Raw genomic sequence first — 19,678 nt, 5'->3', positions numbered from 1 at the left:
AGCAGTATGCTAAAGGTTTGTCACATGACCTGCTCACACTTAAGCGCATGAGTGGCGTCCAGTTATTACAGAAAACGTCATTATACATTTTTTCATTCAAATGTATGTTTAAGTGTTTAACAAATTTAAAATGCTAATTGTTTCACAATAAAATGGAAAATAAATTGTACAGAAATATTAAGAATGAACATTAGTCCATTATACAATGTATAAACAGTTTCATCAAAAGCACACATTTTATTCAATAACCAAGAGACATTACAAAAACGAAAGAACTTTAAAAGTAGAAAACATTTTAAAATATGCCATTTGTAAGTGCCTTGGCATAAGAGCTTTGATAGACAATATGGCACATTGGGGATTTTTTTTTTAATATGTGAGAGCTCTAAAATAGTTCAAATATTAATAGTAAACTACTAAAAAAAATGCATAAGAATGCATACCAATCTTTAGTTTTGTGTTGTATCATTTTTGTTTCAATTCATGAAAACGTGCCACTCAAACATTTAAAAGCATTATAAACACTTGCAGTATGCAGTAGATTTATTATGCATAGTTCAAAAGCACTCTGGTGGACCTGACGGAAAGACTGCACACAGAACTGTGGGGAAATCACAGAAGTCTTGGCATGCACGTTCACTTTTTGGGGCTGAAGTGTGCAAGAGGAGAGCCCTGGACGTAAGTGAGAATGGCGTTCTGGAGGAAGCTGGCTCTCTGTGCCTCGTCCTCGCGTATGCGCTGGATCTCTCCTTCTCTAATGCGCAGCCGCTCGAGCAGAGAGGAGATCTCACTCTCTTTGTCCAGAAGGGCCTCTCTGTGGGCGGTGCTGAGAACTGATCCAAAACACAAACACTGTGTCAATGAGCCATCAGCCTGCAACAGGCTTCAGGTTACATAACAGAACAAAAACAAGTCTTGCATTTAGGCGTCACTATGTAAAATTAGTTACATGAACAATTCCAGACACTTTTATAAAACTTAAAGGGTTACTTCAGCGATTAGCATATGGCTTTGTATCAGTAGAAACCCTGGAGTATATTCAAATGATTGTGCTTCCCCCCCTCATATCCCCCTGAGACAAGAGATTTATGCATTTTATTTCTGGAAAAATTCCTCCTATGATGCAAATTGTCGATAGTTGCATCATAGGAGGAATGTTTGACCCAAAGGCTAAAGACTACAGCCAGCAGAGTGAGCCATTTCCGCATGTTTTCAACCCGCGCATGGGGGAGGGAGATCACACTCAGAGCTCAGCTCAGCTACAGGCACTCATTTAAATGGAGCTATGCTGAGCAATGTAAGTCTTTTAAGTTCTTAAATTAATTTCTATGAAAGTTAAGCTTGCAAAGGCATGAACTGAAACGCGCCAGACTGAACTGGCGTTGTGAATGTATGCCACGAGTGTAGTCGCGATTACCTCAGCTCTCATCACGAGAGCTCATCAGCTCATTTATCTCACTCCTGCAGTTAGTGCTCAGTGCTGTGATACTCGCGCGGCGACTCGATCATTATATTGAACACACACGTTCAGTTTTTAATCATAGTGTCTCTCCAACTCAGTCACAGTAATCCAGTTGGTGGCTTTGGGAATGGCCTCACAGGGCAGCGAAGCATTCTGGGAATTGTAGTCTTTCATCCCCATGAGACAAAAATACATTTTCTGTCTTTTCTCAGTCTAGAAGGCACCAAATTCAAAAATAATTTCTACTACATTGATGACCCAGTTTAAATACAGATTCATCTTCCCAGAGCTGAAGTACCCCTTTAAAAGGGTTAGTTCACCCAAAAAGGAAAACTCTGTTTTCCTCACCATCATGCCCGTTAGACCTTCGTTCATCCTCAGAACACAATTGAAGATATTTTTGATGAAATCTGATACGTTTCTGAACCAGCAACAGGCAGCAACGTCATTGCAACTTTCAAGGTCCAGAAAGGAAGTAAAGACATGGTTAAAATAGTCCATGTGACTCTAGTGGTTCAACCTTAATGTTATGAAGTGATGAGAATACTTTTTGTGCGCAAAACAGAACTAATGACTTTATTCAAAAATCTCTTCTAGTCTGTCAGTCTTCAACACTGTTTATGTGGTAGATACACCGCAGAGCTTGCGAGTTCTACTTCAGAACGCTGGCTTACCATTGGCCGACGCTGTTCACATGACGCATGCCTGTGGTGCTTACGCAGGAGCTGGCCAATAAGGAGGTGGCATTCTGACGTACAACTCAGAGACAACCAGGAGACTGACACAGATGTAGAGATTGTTGAATAAAGGCATTATTTTTGTTTGTTTTGCTGATAAAAAGTATTCTCATCACTTCTTAACATTAAGGTTGAACCACTGGAGTCACATGGACTATTTTAACCATGTCTTTACTGCCTTTCTGACCTTGAAAGTTTCAATGAGATTGCTGCCTATGTGTGGTTCAGAAAGCTCTCTTGAGTTCATTAAAAATACATTAATTTTTGTATGAAGATGAACGAAGGTCTTACGGGTTTGGATCGATATAAGGGTGAGGAATTAATGATAGAATTTTCATTTTTGGATGAATTAACCCTTTAAAAAGAGGCTTAAAGAAGGTTTACCCTTCATCTCTCTCTCCAGAGCCGCAATCTTCTCTTTAAGGCCACCCTGTGCCGTCCTCTCAGCCTGCAGGTGACCGATCTGCTCCTGTAGCTCCACCCGCACTCGAGTCACTTCTGCCACTTTCTCCTGCTCTTTACCTGAAAGGTCCTGTGGTTCAGAGACAACACAAGAAGTCATTTAGATTTATTTATTTAAATCAGGGTTATTACTGTTGACTAAAACAAAACAAAAATAACAACATTAATTTATTGAAATAAACAATAAATATAAAATAAAAAATAAACAGCTGAAGTACTAAAATAATTCAAACTAAAATGTAAGGGTAAGCAATGTTTTTTCATAAACAAAATAATCATAGCAATCAATAACAGAAGTAGTCTAAATATTAAACCATGTAAATGTACACTATATTGCCAAAAGTATTGGGATACCCCTTCAAATCACTGAGTTCAAGTGTTCAATCACTTCATGGCCACAGGTGTATAAATCAAGCACTAGGCCTGCAGACGCTTCTACACACATTAGTGAAAGAATGGGTCGCTCTCAGGAGCTCAGTGAACTCAAGCGTGGTGCCGTGATAGGTTGACCCCTGTGCAATAAGTCCATTCCTGACATTTCCTCACTGCTAAATATTCCACGCTCAACTGTTAGTGGGATTATAACAAAGTGGAAGCAATTGGGAACAACAGCAACTCAGCCACGAAGTGGTAGGCCACGTAACATCACAGAGTGGGGTCAGCACCTGCTGAGGGTCACAGTGCACAGAAATCGCCAACTTTCTCCAGTCAACAGCTCCAGACCTCCAATCTTCTGTGACCTTCAGATGAGCTCAAGAACAGCGTAGAGAGCTTCATGGAATGGGTTTCCATGGCCGAGCAGCTCATCCAAGCCTTACATCACCAAGAGCAATGCAAAGCGTGGGATGCAGTGGAGTAAAGCAGCCGCCACTGGACTCTAGAGCAGTGAGACGTGTTCTCTGAGTGACCAATCACGCTTCTCTGTCTGGAAATCCGATGGAGGAGTCTGGGTTTGTCGGTTGCCAGGAGAACGGGACTTGCCTGACTGCATTGTGCCAAGTGTAAAGTTTGGTGAAGAGGGGGTTATGGTGTGGGGTTGTTTTTTAAGGGTTGGGCTAGGCCCCTTAATTCCAGTGGAAGGAACTCTTAATGCTTCAGCATACAAAGATATTTTGGACAATTTCATGCTCCCAACTTTTATGGGAAGAGTTTGGGGATGGCCCCTTCCTGTTCCAACATGACTGTGCATTATTAAATAGTGTTGCCAACATTTTTATCTTAATTATTCAAATTAATTATTCAAATTGTAATTAGAATGACTTATTTATAATTATTTTATTTGATTTTAATCTATGGACACCCAATTTCTGAAAAATAAATAAATGTGCAAAAAATTAATGTGGAATCCAACAGGTTGAGAAGCACAGCATCTGGAGCAGTACCTGCTGTAGCTCCTCTATCCTGCGGCGGAGCGAGTCCATCTCCACGCTCTGATGGCCCACTCTGGCGTGCAGCTCCGCGATGGTTTGTTTCTGCTGGGTGCAGTGGTTCTGCGATTCATCCCGAGACTGACGAACCCCTCGCAGTTTCTCCTCCAGGCTGGTCAGGTGCTGCTGCTGCAGAGGGAACAAATGATTTTATGGTTTTAATGAACAATACTGCTAATGTGGTAACAATTCAGAATGCATTTGCATACCTCCTCCAGTCGCACTTGGGCACGCACTTTCCCAAGCTCCTCCTCGGCTTGAGCTCTCTCCGTCACTAGAGATGCTTTCGCTCGACTGAGCTCCTACACGCAAAAGACAAACAATGTTTTTAATGGTACATTAAGGAGATTCACAGAATGAAGAATCACATTTGCACTTGAGTCAATGTTTTTCAAAAACCAATAATAAGGCAGGTATTAATCAGCAAAGCTGAGGTAAGGCTGCGTGTCCACCAAAGTTGTACGTGACTGGTGCGGTATATTTCAAGTCATATTTTTGTTGACTTTTTTGTAGCTCAACAGCACCAGCACACTATGAACTATCACTGCATTGCAAATGCTATATAATTAACAATTTATATACTTCTTTTTCTCCGGGAGAAAAAAATAAAAGTTGTTTAGAACGAGACGAGTACATAATGAAACATTTGCGGCATCCCAATTTGCATAGCATCCGTCATAAATAGTTATATTATATTTATAAAATATAATTAGGGTCTGATTTACTAAATAGGGTAAATTAGCACAAGAGAGCAGTTTCAAAAAAGTGTCAATGGGAGTGTAAAGTTCTGGGCATGATCTACTGACAACAAGCAAATTACAGAACACAGACCCAGCCGGATCATTTCCATAATGACCAGCGCAGTCTACCAGTTAATCTGGTTTAAGACGCGCTTTTCTGGGGTAGTAAATAATGGCGCAAACACCAGTAAATTGACCAGCGCAAAACGTAGAAAATCACCTCTCATGATTAATTTAAATACTCTCCTCCCATAAATGTTGCGAATGAAAGGTAAACTCCTACAAATGCTTACGCAATAAGGTCAGCCGCAAAAATAACCCAGTCCACGCCTTTTCCGCGTTAATATGTGTTGAGTATCTAACCTGACGAAAAAATATTTATTCAATGTTATCCACATATTTAATCTGCAACAGCATTGTGAACTTTTATAAGGATACATTTGGTCATTAACCTTTAAATGCATAATTAGGCAAACACATGTGGAAAGTCTCCACATGAAAGACCCACGACTGGCAGATCAACATGCTGCCACATTTCTCTCCGAAACGATAGGAAATTAAATGATATTGAATGTGGAGGATTTTAACTGTGACAAGATGATTGATGTAACTAAGCAACAGAGCGGTTCGTTACAGATGCAATTATGATGAAATATTATTTCCCAAAGCTTGCCTACTCACTCTCAAAAGTATGTATTTTTTCTTCACAAAAAGAGTACTTTTAGGGTACAAGTAGGCAAACTGGGATGCAGCAATTGTTAATGTTTGAATTTAATATTGCTGCAGAGATTATGTATTTTTGTATGCAGGGCATTTTAGCACTTCTGGTTCCATCGTCTTGAAAGTCAATGGTTTTTTTATAATGGGTTTTTGGTTAAATGGCTAAAAATTGGTATTTTAAAGGTTATTGGTATTTAAAGGTTATTTTGTGTTATTTACACATTTATAAATATAAAAAATAAAAGGATTCCTCTCTGGAGACGCGTTCAGTCTTTCCGCTTGCATGTTAATAGCGAATCCATCATGGCGCGAACGCAACTGGCTTTTAAAGGGAAAGGGAGATGAGACTCTGATTGGTTTATTGCACGTTACACCCAAAACACAGCCATGACTCATTAAGAGACTAGAAGAATGCACCACGCACCGACCGTTTTTACAGCCGTTAAACTAGTCAAAGTGGATTCGGACACACCCTAAGTGCACCTGCACTCAGACCGTTAAAATAGGGCCCCTCTATATTTCATTAATGTTGAGGTTTGTTTTAGGAATAATCTTGTCTACTTCTTCTAATTGGATCCGCTGTCCCTCGAGTTTGAGGATGCGTTCTTGGAGAGCTCTTTCACTCTCTTCCTGGTGTCTTGTCAGGTGATCCACCTGGAGAAAAAGGATAATATACTGTATGTTTAGCAGCAGAAGCAACTAAAAATGTAAGTAAAACCTAATGTAAAAATCTTCACCTCCTTCTGTCGCAAACTGTCCATGTCCTCAAGCGCCTGCTTGGATCTCCTCTTCTCCATGTCCAGTCGTTCTTACGGAACCAAAAGAAAATATTACAAATTCAAAACCAATCTGAATGGCAATCTCTTGCAACCGAGTTGGAAGTCATGTGTCACCTTCAGTCTGGGCGAGTCGCAGCTTTAGTTCAGCCGTGGTGTTTGTGAGTTCCTGCTTCAGCTCAAAGATCTGATCCTGTTGTGTTTTACATCTGCGTTCGCTCTCCTCCAGCTGTGAGTTTGAAACATTCTGGTTAAATCTCACATGTCCGAGACGCTCCCTCATATAAAAAGCTTTGTCTCTGTACCTTGTTCTTAAGCTGGAGGTTTTTCTCTGACAGACTGTTCACTTCCTTCACAAGCTTGGCTTCCCTCAGAGCACTATCCTACAAACCAAAAAAACGTTAGAAATCAATTACTCAATTAATAAGGAAAAGCAAAGTTAAATGATCTAGTATTATACTGTGATCATCTACAAAACTTGGGAGTTGCTAAGATTTTTCATTTTTGGTAAGACGTCTCTTATGCTCCCCAAGACTGCATTTATTTGTAACATTGTGAAATATTACTAGTTAAAACAACTGTTTTCTGTGTGAATATATTGTAAAATGTAATTTATCCCTGTGATCAAAAATGATTTTTCAGCATCATTACTTCAGTCTTCAGTGTCACATGATCTAGACTCAAATGTCCAAATCTCTCTAGATTTTCCTGATCATATTTAACATAAATAATTCATACTGCATTATCTTTGGTATTGTAGTACAGTCATCTGTATATAAAATAAGAAATGTTGTTTTCTCAAAAGTGATACCGTGCTTATATGATGAGAAGAAACCTAAACCACTTCATAACCTGGATATATTCACCTCTCAAACATAAGATTGATACTGTGAATATGGTTTGATGTTACACGATCACCAAACAGTTAAAAAGAGACACACTTATTGCAAAAAGACAAACCGCTTTGTGTAACAAGGCTGGAAATTGCAAATATTTTGGTCACATATGCTTCCAAAATTTAGTCTGTACGACCTCAAAATGTATTTGGGAGCATTGGTGCGAGTGCACATAATTCTTGGGGTGCGACCTGTTTTGTAGACATGCGGCCATAAATCAGAACCAGACGGTTTTTGCTTGCAATCATTTCCCAAAATACCATTTGTGTGAAAATATTATGAAATCTGTAAACAGGATCTTAACAGGCCAGAGACAGAACGTGCTGAAGACTAACGCAAAGAGGAGAACACAGACACACCAGCAGAGAAAACACTGCACCAGCCACAGCATGCTCACTGCTCATGATGCACAAAATATATCCAGAAAAATATTAATATTGAATTGGGGGGTGATTGTCTGTCAGAGTGAATTTGCATTTTCATTTAGTCCGTCTGCTGTTTTGGTTTTTTGTGTCTTATGTTGCATCATTTCACAAATCTAAAGTCAGACCATTCTGTTTTTACTTTCAATCCTACAATTAAATCTAATTTAAATAAAAAAACTACTGCTCATGCTACATGTGTGTGGTATCTTTGTTTGGATCATATTTCAAATGCAGTTGTTGCCTTTATATTTAAATGGTTACAGATACCCAACCAGTTTGGCCTGTTGTAGAGCAAATGAGAAACAAATCCATTTGCTTAAATAAAGAAAATAAAAACAAACCCGGTATTAGAATCGGCCCAGTACATTTAAAAAAACCAAAACAAACAAAAAAACTTAATCAGCCATGAAAAATCATGACCGATGCATCACTACTGTTCTCATTTCTCTGGGGGAAAGAATGATATAATTTTTAAATAAAAGAAATCTGTTCATAACATATAAATTGTAGTTGTAGAACATGTTTCTTAATTTTTGGTGGGCACTCCTAGATTTCAGCTGGTGCTCCTAACTTTCTGAAGTTTGAGCCCTGTGTAAAGAAAAATGTCCACCTTGACTTTATTCAGTTGTGTTCAATAATCACTAAATGATTACTAAACTTTTGCCATGAAAACACTTTGCTTGTATGATACATTTATTTTTAGAAATTCTTAATTTTTTATTTTATAAAAATGAATAGGGGCAACAGTCTGGAAAGTGGAGAAACAATTGTTTCCCATTATCCAGACATGGAAATGACAAATCAAATTTCATACTTTTTCCAGACTGCTTAGGAAACCCTTTGATTTGCTGCTCAAGAAACATTTCTGATTATTATCAATGTTTGTTGAATAATTGACAATAAATGAATTGTCGCTACGTAATATATTTGTGGAATCTGTAATATATATATATATATATATATATATATATATATATTATGTAATAGATTAACAACTTCCATTCATAAATAATAATAACCAATACTCATTATTCAAATGCATTTTTTGCGTGTGAGATTTAATCATGCATTCATCAGAGGATTAAGGAGTAAAGGTAAAACCTGTAACGGTGTAAAAACGTTTCTGCATACCTCCTGCTCCTTCTTGATCTCTCTGGACTGTCTGTCTCTGAGCTCAGTTTTCTCCACTTTAACTCGAGTCAGCAGCTCACCCAGATCATGAGCCTTCTGCTCCGACAGAGCAAGAGCGGCCTCCGTCATCTGCAGTCTGAACAACACAACAGACTTTACCTCTGACAAACATCCCAAAAAACTGTGTTGCTTTGATTTGAACCATTAGCCCTATTCGGATGGTTATTGTTTCTCATGTGGACTCAGTGATACTTTATTTTACAGTGTCCTTGTTACATATACATATACATGTCACATGCACTTAAATTATGCATAATTACATGCAAATAACCCTCAACCAAACCCTAATCCTACCCTTACCCTATAATAAATACATGCTGTGAATTAATATTACACTGTAACAAGGACACCTTAAAATAAAGTGTAACCATAAAACTCATGCATTTAGAATCAGATGGGGATTTATTCACGGTGGAGGAGCGAGTTTTGTGATCCTGTGAACCTGGGAACTCGCTGCTCATGTGGTCAGTCACATGGTTCTTAGCTAAATATGTAATTTTAGCTATTTATTATTTGAATCTCCTCTTTAAAAATCGCTAGTTAATATGGTTGCTGACATGGTAAATGTCATTTAAAAAATATGGAAATGAGCAGAAATAAGTTGCTAATAATGCAGCCTCTTATTTACATACGGTAAAAATAAAGCTGCTTGGTTTATATCTTGTGATGTATATAATTGCCTATTTTAAAATGGTATGGCACACTTTTTGCTGCCATAATAACAGTCCATTTAAGTGCTTTTGTTTCTTCTTTTTGTTCTTAACAGCCTCCACTCGCTGTGGTGATGAAATATTGTTCTTGTAAAAACTTTCCAGCATATCAGTAATGAAATTGTATAACTTTAAAATGCAAATGACCACAAAGTGCAACAGTTACGGTACGGTGCGCAGTGGTCTAAAAGGATTTAAACTGTGAATTTTGAATGGATGCCTTCTTGTAAACTCGGAGATGTAGATTTGGATGGATATTAAATTACCACACAAACTTGGTGTTCGTCATAAAACAGAAGGTAATTCAGCCTGAGATTTTTGCATGAGTTGTTAGAGAAAAAAATAGACAATTTGTATTGGGATGGCAATAAAGTCACCGACTAACCCCTGCTGAAAATACCTTCCCTCACTATGAGAAACATTTACTGTCCCAATAGTGCTATTAAGGTAGAACATGTATGGCAGTTTTAAAGGAAACCTACTTGGCTGTGAGAGAATTCACAGATGATTTCTGCTCGTTCAGTGCTTCCTGTAACTGCCCTAGGCGTATTGATGAATTTCTGCAAGAAATCCAAACACATATGCTGTCAACATTTATTCATTGTGTGAACCAAAAGTGGCTTTGGTTCAATTTTAAAAGACACTAACCTGCTGCTTCTTCCCATCTCATCTTTCTGTCTGTCAATGGTGTCCATGAGACTAAGAAACTTCAGGCCACATGGAGAGAAGGGCTGTTAGTCCAGTTAATCCACCCACAGTTTAAGCGAATAATCCCAGCCACCCTCACCTGTCGGCCCTTCTCCTCCTTTAGGAGCTGGATCTCTTTGCTGAGCACTTGAGTCCTGCTCCGGCTGTCTCGAAGTGTGGACTGCCTGTCTGCATTGTGATTCATGGACTGTTCTGGGAATAACAAAAAGTGTAAACTAATTTGGATTTGTTCTTATAAAAAAAAAGCATTCATATTAAAGCTGCAGTAAGGCTGGAAACACACTGCAAGCGTGGCGTGAGCGTGGCGTTTCTGTTGCGTGTCAGCCGCGGGGCTGCGCGGCGTTTTCTCTGTCTTTGCACATCAGAAGCGTGTCGCTGCTGCTATTGATGTACAGGGAAGCCCTATACTTCATGTTAAACATAAATATATTGCCTATTGATACAGCAAAGACAACATCAGCAGTAGCCTATTGACCATATATATCTATGATATTGACGACAAAATAGGCTACAGAATATTTCATTCTGTATTGACAGTTGCAATATTTCCAAATCGAGAATTATGTAGTTTTTTTATTATTACAATTAGGCCTTTATCTGCATTTATGTTACCCTACAGACTTTCAAACTTGAAAATGTCATTTATTAATGTATTTGTGTCAAAATGACATCATGACAATGACATCTTTTCCTATTCTAGTTTGCCTGGAAACGCTTGCGTGCCGTGTGAAAAATAGGCGTCTTTTCTATTTCTAGCATGCACACGTTTTCCCGCTCGTCACGCTGGCAGTGTGCAAGCGCCGACCGGTTAACATGGGAGCCAAAATAAAAACGGGCACGCCACGCAGCCGAGACGCTCACGGCACGCTTGCAGTGTGTCCCCGGACTAAGTGATTTCTGAGAAACGATGTTGAAAGTGGAGTGAACCGAGCACCACAACACACACTTGTAGCCAATCAGCATTAGGGGGCGTGTCCATTCATGATGGGGGAGGAGAGAGAGAGTATAAGACTGTAGAAAGAAAGATGGCTAAGAGACATTACAAAAGAGAAAAGCTCAGAGGAATATCACTGGAAGAAGAAGGGCTCCGAGCTTTAGGACACGGGTTAATATTAGACAAGCTTTCCAGCACTGGACAGGCCTGAGTGGGAAAGACTGAAAACAGACGTTTCTGCTCCATATGTGAGTAACATTGGTTTTGCTTTTCCACAGAACTGAATTATGCTGTTGTTGTAATGTTAGCTCTGGTAACGGGACAGTTTCGAGTGTCATTGTCTTTCTGAAGCTACTAACCAACTCTTGCTTGTATATATATTTTGTTCTTTCCTGTCGTTAATTTGTAATTTTTGCTTTTCTTGCAAAGCATTATCTTGCTTTGCTTCAGCTATGATAAACAGACATCCACTCTTGCATCGCGTGGGGCGGACCATAGAGAGAGGGGTGTGTTTGTTTGGGATGATTTCAGATATCAATAGGGCTTCTCAGAAATCTCACACTGCACCTTTATGGCAAGACACTACAGGTAAAACCACTGATTTGCAGCCAGTTTTGAGATGTTGGGCTTTTTTGCTTCTGTAACATATGTTCTTTCAGACTCGTAGAAAGAAAACATCCAAAGTAAATATTTAACAGTGTATTTTATTACACTTTATCTATTTGTGTCTGTAAATTTAAATTACAATACATATCTGTAAAAGCTGATATGCAAGTGCATTTCACAGTTTTATTTCTATCTATAATCCTAATGTTTTTGCTGAGGAGTTTGTTCATTTATCATTCTCCTTTATATAATATTTAATTCCTAAAATCATGGTGATTTTTTTTCCATTTTTCTGGCTTTCGACAGTATATTCGGGTTTATGCAAAGATAAAAAAAAGAGATATCCAAAATTCTCTGTCTGAAAACCTTGAATATGTTAACAAAGTTTTAAATCTGGCTCAATCCAATGTTCAGATTTCTGTTCTGGAAATGTATGCAAATATATTCATGCCTTTAAACTTAACATTTCCACAAACTTGTAATACCGAACACTCGTCTTGATGTGATTAATCAGCTAGGGAAAGCCCGTTCACCTGTAGTGTCTGCCTTAAAGGAACTGTATGTAAGAAATGTATTTCAAGTAATCATAAAATGGCCCTGATATGTCACTAGACATTAAGAAATCATGTTAATTTAAAATACTTATATCACTGACAACAGTAGTCCGGGTTCTGCAGCCAACTGAAAGTGATTGCAGTACCAGTTTTGGCCACAATCTTACATACACTTCCTTTAAATGTGTATAACAGCTGCGGTTGAAGAGCAGCCTCACCGATGGCTCTGAGCGTGTCACTGGGAATGTTGTTTCCAGCCATCTCCAGTTTGAGCAGTGTGCGGTTCTGCTGCATTGCCTCCAGCAGAGACCGGCCGCCCAGCAGACCCATGTTGTTCCATCTGATATCTGCAAAAACAGACTCCACCTTATTTTTGAGATTTTGAGCAATGCTTTTATAGAGACTGAACTCCAAATCCAGACCAGTGGATCTCAACATTTCTAATTTAAGGCCCTCCAACTCACAATGTCTACACGATAAATGTATTGTAGAGCTTGGCATAACTAAAAATATGTATATTCGTTATAAAATATAACCAAATAATAAGAAATGTCTTGATGTATAGTAGATTTAGCTTATTTTCTTGCTTATTTGAAATACTTTTGCGCTATCTTGATGCCCCCCGTTTGAGAACCGATGAGCATCAATAGAAAAAATGTATGTGGTTTTCAGGACTTTTTAAAATGTAATAATTTTCCATAATATTTTCCAGGTCAGAAATCATCATTTTAAATGTCCCTGATATCTATTAATTTCATTTTTTTTCCATTAAAAAAAAAATCCATAAAAATATATAGCAGCACAACCGAATCATAAATGTTTATTGAGCAGCGAATAATCATATTACAATGATTTTTGAAGGATCATGTGACACTGAAGACTGGAGTAATGATACTGAAAATTCAGCTTTGATCACAGGAATAAATTACATTTTACAATATATTCACATAGAAAACAGTTACTTTAAATGGCAATACTATTTCATAATATTTACAGTTTTTATAAATAAATGCAGACTTCTTTCAAATCTTAATGGCAGTGTATATATGAGCCATTGTTAGGGTATATTAGTTTCTAAGTTAGATCTGTTAACACATAAAAACATTAAACATATTTAAATGATTGCACAGACAATAATCCAAGGATTGAGAAATATTGCACACCACCATAGTTTCAATAGCACAGTGCAGACAACAAGGATCTAAAGAGAGCGACGGGCATCTTGCTAAACTTTTACATTACATCAGCCTCAAAGAACTGGGACAACAGAACAACAACAGAGTCCTTGTTGACAGACAACAATGAGGGAGGAGTGTGTTAGCGCTCACTCACCCAGCTCTAGCAGAGTGTTGTTCCTCTTGAGCGCCACACAGAGCTCCGCTGCCCCCTGGTGGTTAATCTGGTTGTTGCGCAGGTCGAGCTGGGTGAGAGAGGTGTTGGAGGCCAGACCTTCACAAAATATGCCAAATCCTTCCTCCCACATTCCCAGAGCATTCCACTCCAGCACAAGCCTCAAGCAAAACAGAAACAAACATTGGATATTTTACAATATTTACAATATTTTTTGGAAATTAAACTGAAGGATCAAGTTGGACATCACTTGCCTCTTCATTATATCAATATCCTTTAAAAAACATTTTATGACCAATATGAAAATCAGAATCAAACTAATTAAAGTCATAACCATTTCTACCTTTAATAAACTAGATGAACTATAATTCCTTTATATTTAACCGAGTGTTTTGAGAGCTTTTGGTGTGCTTCCTTGCTGTGTATTTTTCAATTCCACACTCTAGGTGACATTGGATGTCTGTTAAATCAGCACTAGGTAACTTTTCAACCTTCATAATATATTTTTTAAGACTCTTGTGATGATAAATCGACTTACAATAAGCTGAATGACACGTCTGCCATAGCCTGATGGGGTCTGTATCGTTTTTAATCGTACTTTTAAACTTCGGGTTTCGGGTAGTAACCCGAGAACAAAAAGAACTACAAAATTCGACAGCTTTACGGCATATACATCACTTCCACCAACACACACACTTCCTTACATTCGGACGTGCGAGCCCAACTTTGTTCGTCGGATAATATAGTCATGTCTGAAGCAGCAGAGACAAATAAGAAAGAAAAGGTTTTGTTGGAGGAAAGCAATAAGAGGAAACGAAAAAGTGATGGGATTAAAGGCAGGACGAGGATCAGCATGTGACCAGCGTTTGCTCGTCGGCGTGAGCTGAAGGAGGCGTGCCCGACCGATGCTGTCCTGCTTGTTACGGTGAGCTACCACTCAAACATTGAACTGAAGTATCATATAGATTCTGTAAAACGGTAACCAATAGACTACTATAATGACGCTGGCTTGTAAACGTGACCATCGTGATTATTTGGCGTTTGAACAAAATAAAACCCATGAAATTATATTCATATGACATGCTGAAACATGCCACTGACTGTAACGTTACCTGGGATGAAGGCATTTCACACGCAACGCCAGAAGAACTCGAAATCCTCTTGCAGTGTTCAGGGGAACTGTTAGTGCTGCACCGACCCGCGGGACGCTTTTATGAAGTTATTTGGCCCGCCCCGCACCACTGTATATATTTTTACAACCCGCCGCGCACCCGCGACAATTAAATAGACATACGGGGTCCGCGGGTTATGAGACGACCTGCGCATCACTAGTTCAGGGCTATCAGGGTTGTCATGTCAACAAATGCACGCGCGATGGCATCCCCTGTTGTAGGATGACAGCTCTTACGACAGTAGTTGAGGACATTATTTTTTCCAAACTGTAGGGGGACCCCGAGAGCAAAAGTAGCCAAGTGCGGCTTTAATAGAGTGACTTCATTTCTGTATTAGATGTAGTATCAGCATGTTGTGGAACTATGTTTTGTTCATAGTTAGTTAAGACGTTCTCAACCTTGAGTGAATCCAGTATTCTCTGGAGTTTTAGGTGTGTGTGTGTGTGTTCTATCTATCCATGTTTTATGAGTGTGTGTGTCATATCTATGCATGCCTTATGTTGGAGATGAGATGGACATTTCTGCAGACGAAGCCAGACTTGGAGACGCTGGTCAGTGGCATATGATCTCACAAGAGATGCAAAACTAGTTAGTGGGAGACGACCAGTCCACCTAGTTTAGAGATACTGTATGTCCTGCTATCGGTCCATGTGTGGAAAATTGCTTACATTGCAAGTTTGTGAACCAATCAGAAGCTCCCCTCCCGAAGAGAGAGATAATGCCGTGCCCTTGAAATGGGTATAATGGGTGTAAGATTTTCAGTGTAAGGTAGAGTCTGGCCGGCGACCTCCTCGTGAGACTCTGAAGCTGACTCTACCGATGAAACTGCAAACTATTCTTCAGTAAAATTCCCTCCGATGATTGAACCTCCTGACTCCTGGTCTTCATTTCGCATTTCTGGTCTCTGGGTGTTAAACTGTTACCCCAACAAAAATGATGGTGGTAAACCATTTTAAACTTGTTTTGAACAATTTATGTTCATAAGTTATGCTATGAGGTGGTCATTTCCAGATTTAATGCGCATTCCTGTGATTTTTTTTTTTCCATATTTCTGCGTTATTTCAGATAAATCAATACCATTGTCTCCTCTTACCTTCCACATCACAGAGGTCAAATGGGTGTTTAAACACAGTTCAGAAACTCTCTTAATGTGGAGGAAAATAGGAATGACAATAGTTTAAACAAGACAGACCATTATAGGCTAGAAAGGAGTATTAAAAAACCCTCACCTGCGCAGAATCTTGTTCCTCACTAATAACTGGCCCAAAGCCTCAGCTCCTGTTCCTCTCATGTTATTGCCCTGAACCGAAATTACACTTTTAGGAACCAATTATACATTTCAAAAAGCTCGAGACAGATCAGTAAAATATGTATATATTATAATGCATAATTTCACCTTCAGGTCCAAAACTTTCACTGTGGTGTTGGAGCAAAGCCCATTGAGCAGCAGCTTGGCACCTGTAGATGGCAGGAGGAGTGTGAGTGCTAAACTACTTGACATTCAAACAGCCGTTTTCTTGTATATGCTACTTCTTTGCTTTCTAGATAGGAAAAAATGAGTGAAGATGAATTAATACAATTAAAGTAAAATGAACATTACCATGCCCCTATGAAGCTCTATGGAATATTCCCCTGCATGCAGTGTGTAATACAGTGAATGTAAAAGGTCTGCAAAGTTTCAAAGTGCACAGTTTTCAAACTAATTCTGCAATGTATATTTATATTATGAGAAAATTAAAGTGCCCCTATTATGGTTTTTCTAAGCTGACTGTGAATGTAAACGTTCTGCAAAGTTATATAGTTGAAAGTGCACGATAAATAAAGTAAAGTAGCACATGCAGTTTCTGTCTCATGCTAATCTTGAGTACCTATAGAGTATCTCAGAAGAGTCTTTAGTTTTATCAGATTTATAAAAGACAGATACGCTGCCCTGACTTTTTTTTTAAACAGCCGAGCTTGTGGAGGCGTGCAGTGGGCGGAGCTAAAGAGAGTGTGCGTACACACACACACACACACACACACACACACACACACACACACACACTTGGCATTATCCCTGGATAACTTTGTATTTGTGTTGTTCACATTATATGCACTTACACACTAACTGAAAACGAAACGGTTTCCACTCATGACCGGGAACAAACACTTGCAGAGCTTTATCGCTGTGCCGGAAAAACAAACTGCATCTACTGTTTAACACTCTAAATTTTCCGAAATGTATTTGAACTGAAGGAGTGTATTTGGCACAGAAATACTCCTTCATACGTCTAACTAATTTTTGGCCATGTTACTACTATTACTCAAGTAATGAAGTTGTGTTCTTTGTCCACCTCTGCTTTGGATTTTCAGGACTGTTCTGGGAGTTACCTTCCTCGGTGAGCATGCAGTCGCTGAGGATGAGCTCAGTGAAGAGCGTGTCGTTCTGCAGCGCTCTGCCCAGCACGCCGCAGGTGTCCAGACTGATGCTCTGCCCACTCAGGTCCAGTCTGCAGCTGCCCGTCACCGTCCTCATGTCCTGCAGCTGAGCCAGCACTGACTCCTGAGTGTCTATTCCTCCCTCCTTACACAGCCTCAGGTACAGCCTCCTGAAGTCCTCCATGACCTCCGTCTCCTCTCACTGGGCTGTGGAGGGAGAGAATGTGATTGTAATTCATTTTGGTGAAGCTTTGCATTTCAATCTAGTTGTATTTTAAACCATCTCTAGCTGGTTATAAAGTGTTTACATGCAAAGCAAATTATAATATTGTTATTGCAAGCTGCAAAACTTCATTCATCAGACGCATGCACTGAAGGTCTCTGATGTAAATATAGGGCAGTGTCATCTTCAGGTCACCTCACACTGATGCACACAGTGGACTAAAGCAGGAACACACTTTAGGCACCAGGATTTTTGAATCCTCGGTTGTAGGCACTATGAAAGTGGTTTGGCTTTGGCTTGTTCATCCTCATAGTAACTGACACTCCACATCTAACCTGCTATGGGGCAGGTTATGTTCTTCCAGGTAAGAGTTATCAAACCGAAACTGGACCAATCAGCTGTGAACAAAGTGTCACATGTCTGATGCAATACAGTCACTCCCCCTGTTTCGACTCCAAATTAAAGGTCACTACATAACAAATTTTTTTTAAAGACAAAATCGCCTGGCTTTTAGCAATGTTTATTTATCTTATTATAATAATTTTGTTTGATTTAGGCATTATTTATGTAATTATTATACCCATAACTCATTACACATGTACAATTTTAGTTTATCAATTATTAAGCTCTTAGTTTAAATTAATATAAATTAATAAAGCTAATATAAAGCTAAAATAAATAAGCTTTAGAATCATTAGATGAAGCCGTAAAAATTACTACATGTGAATGTAAATGTTCAAATCTAACTTCACAACTTTTAATTGCAGTGATATATCTGTTTTTGTCAACTTGAAACTTATCCTGTAACCCTGGTACCAATTACCATCGTGGTACAGGCCCGGGCCCCTGATCTTTAAAAGCCATTTATGTTACATCCGAACCACAAATTTGACCCTCATCCATTCATTAACTATAACCATTAACTGACTGTTGGCACAAAGGTTAGGTACAATGCACTTATTTTGTATTACAAAACACTTTTGCTGCCACTGATGTGGATACGGGTAAGGATAGGGACAGGTTTGGTGGTATTTAAGAGTCGGTTTAAGAGTGGGTTGAAGGTCAATGGTGTAATTATAGATGTCATTACATGCAGGTATTGTTTTTAAATATAACTATTAGTACAATGTAAAATCATTGTAAGTGTTTTGTATCAAATGTGACCCTGGGGCACAAAACCAGTCGTGTCGCACGGGTATATTTGTAATAGCCAACATTACATTGTATGGTTCAAAATTATTGATATTTATATTGATATTAGTAAAAGTAAGTAATATGTTTTGCTAAGGACTTCATTTTGACAACTTTAAAGGCATTTTTATCAATATTTCGATTTTGCAAACCATAACATCAATGGAAAGATTATTTAATCAGCTTTCAGAAGATGTATATATCTCAATTTCAAAAAAATTACTCTTATGACTGGTTTTGTGGTCCAGCATTATTAATTTAAATCTTAGTACATAGCAGTTAAAGATACTTAATATAAAGTGAAACCGAGTTTTTTTTTAAATTTATGAACAATTCAAAATGGCTAAAAGAAAATTGCAGTAACTTACAAAAAAAGTAGTGGAATATTTACTATGTTCTCCCAAAATACATGTGTATTTTACAAAAGAAAAACGGGAATACATATATTATGATCTATTTGTTGTGAGAAAAAATACTATAGTATATTATAATAAAATTACGCTAGTAAATACTATAGTGTTTTTGAACCATACACTAGTACATAATACTACAGTAAATTATTGTAAAGTATTGGTAAATACTATATATATATATATATATATATATATATATATATATATATATATATATATATATATATATATATATATATATATATATATATATATATATATATATAAAACGTTATATACACTACACTATACTACACTTTACTATAGTATGGTTCAATAACACTATAGTATTTAGTATTTACTAGAGTAATTTTACTATGATATACTACAGTATTTGTTCATGGTAAAGAAATAAAAAATAAAAATCTTCAAACACACGAACGTTGTTTGCACTCAGTTAACGTTACAATCGAGTCTAGCATCCGATACTCTAACTTACATGCAAAACTCATTTGAGCGCAACAATCGGTTTACGTTACATGAGATGAATGGTAATAAAATGAAATCTAACCTTTCTTTCTGCC

General features: G+C 38.2%; 1 protein-coding gene across 1 annotated transcript in view; it reads right to left on the bottom strand.

Annotated features, from left to right (window-relative positions):
• Positions 1 to 227: 227 nt before the first annotated feature.
• The window catches only part of lrrc45 (leucine rich repeat containing 45), a 19,566-nt gene continuing 115 nt past the window's right edge, over positions 228 to 19,678 (bottom strand). The window contains exons 1-18 of the mRNA XM_067430518.1: positions 19,666 to 19,678; positions 17,241 to 17,495; positions 16,267 to 16,328; positions 16,100 to 16,170; positions 13,681 to 13,859; positions 12,567 to 12,695; positions 10,334 to 10,446; positions 10,195 to 10,253; positions 10,029 to 10,106; positions 8,777 to 8,912; positions 6,630 to 6,707; positions 6,442 to 6,553; positions 6,286 to 6,356; positions 6,110 to 6,202; positions 4,298 to 4,390; positions 4,044 to 4,217; positions 2,584 to 2,731; positions 228 to 833 (exon numbers count right to left, since the gene is read on the bottom strand). The exon at positions 19,666 to 19,678 is cut by the window's right edge and continues 115 nt beyond it. Of these exons, the coding sequence (XP_067286619.1) occupies positions 637 to 833; positions 2,584 to 2,731; positions 4,044 to 4,217; positions 4,298 to 4,390; positions 6,110 to 6,202; positions 6,286 to 6,356; positions 6,442 to 6,553; positions 6,630 to 6,707; positions 8,777 to 8,912; positions 10,029 to 10,106; positions 10,195 to 10,253; positions 10,334 to 10,446; positions 12,567 to 12,695; positions 13,681 to 13,859; positions 16,100 to 16,170; positions 16,267 to 16,328; positions 17,241 to 17,472 (2,025 nt within the window). The 5' untranslated portion in view covers positions 17,473 to 17,495; positions 19,666 to 19,678 and the 3' untranslated portion in view covers positions 228 to 636. The remainder of the gene's footprint in view (positions 834 to 2,583; positions 2,732 to 4,043; positions 4,218 to 4,297; positions 4,391 to 6,109; positions 6,203 to 6,285; positions 6,357 to 6,441; positions 6,554 to 6,629; positions 6,708 to 8,776; positions 8,913 to 10,028; positions 10,107 to 10,194; positions 10,254 to 10,333; positions 10,447 to 12,566; positions 12,696 to 13,680; positions 13,860 to 16,099; positions 16,171 to 16,266; positions 16,329 to 17,240; positions 17,496 to 19,665) is intronic.

This window comes from Pseudorasbora parva, chromosome 21 (assembly GCF_024679245.1).
Source record: "Pseudorasbora parva isolate DD20220531a chromosome 21, ASM2467924v1, whole genome shotgun sequence".
In the NCBI taxonomy this organism is placed as follows: Eukaryota; Metazoa; Chordata; class Actinopteri; order Cypriniformes; family Gobionidae; genus Pseudorasbora; species Pseudorasbora parva.
This window is presented reverse-complemented; position numbering and strand designations above follow the sequence as displayed.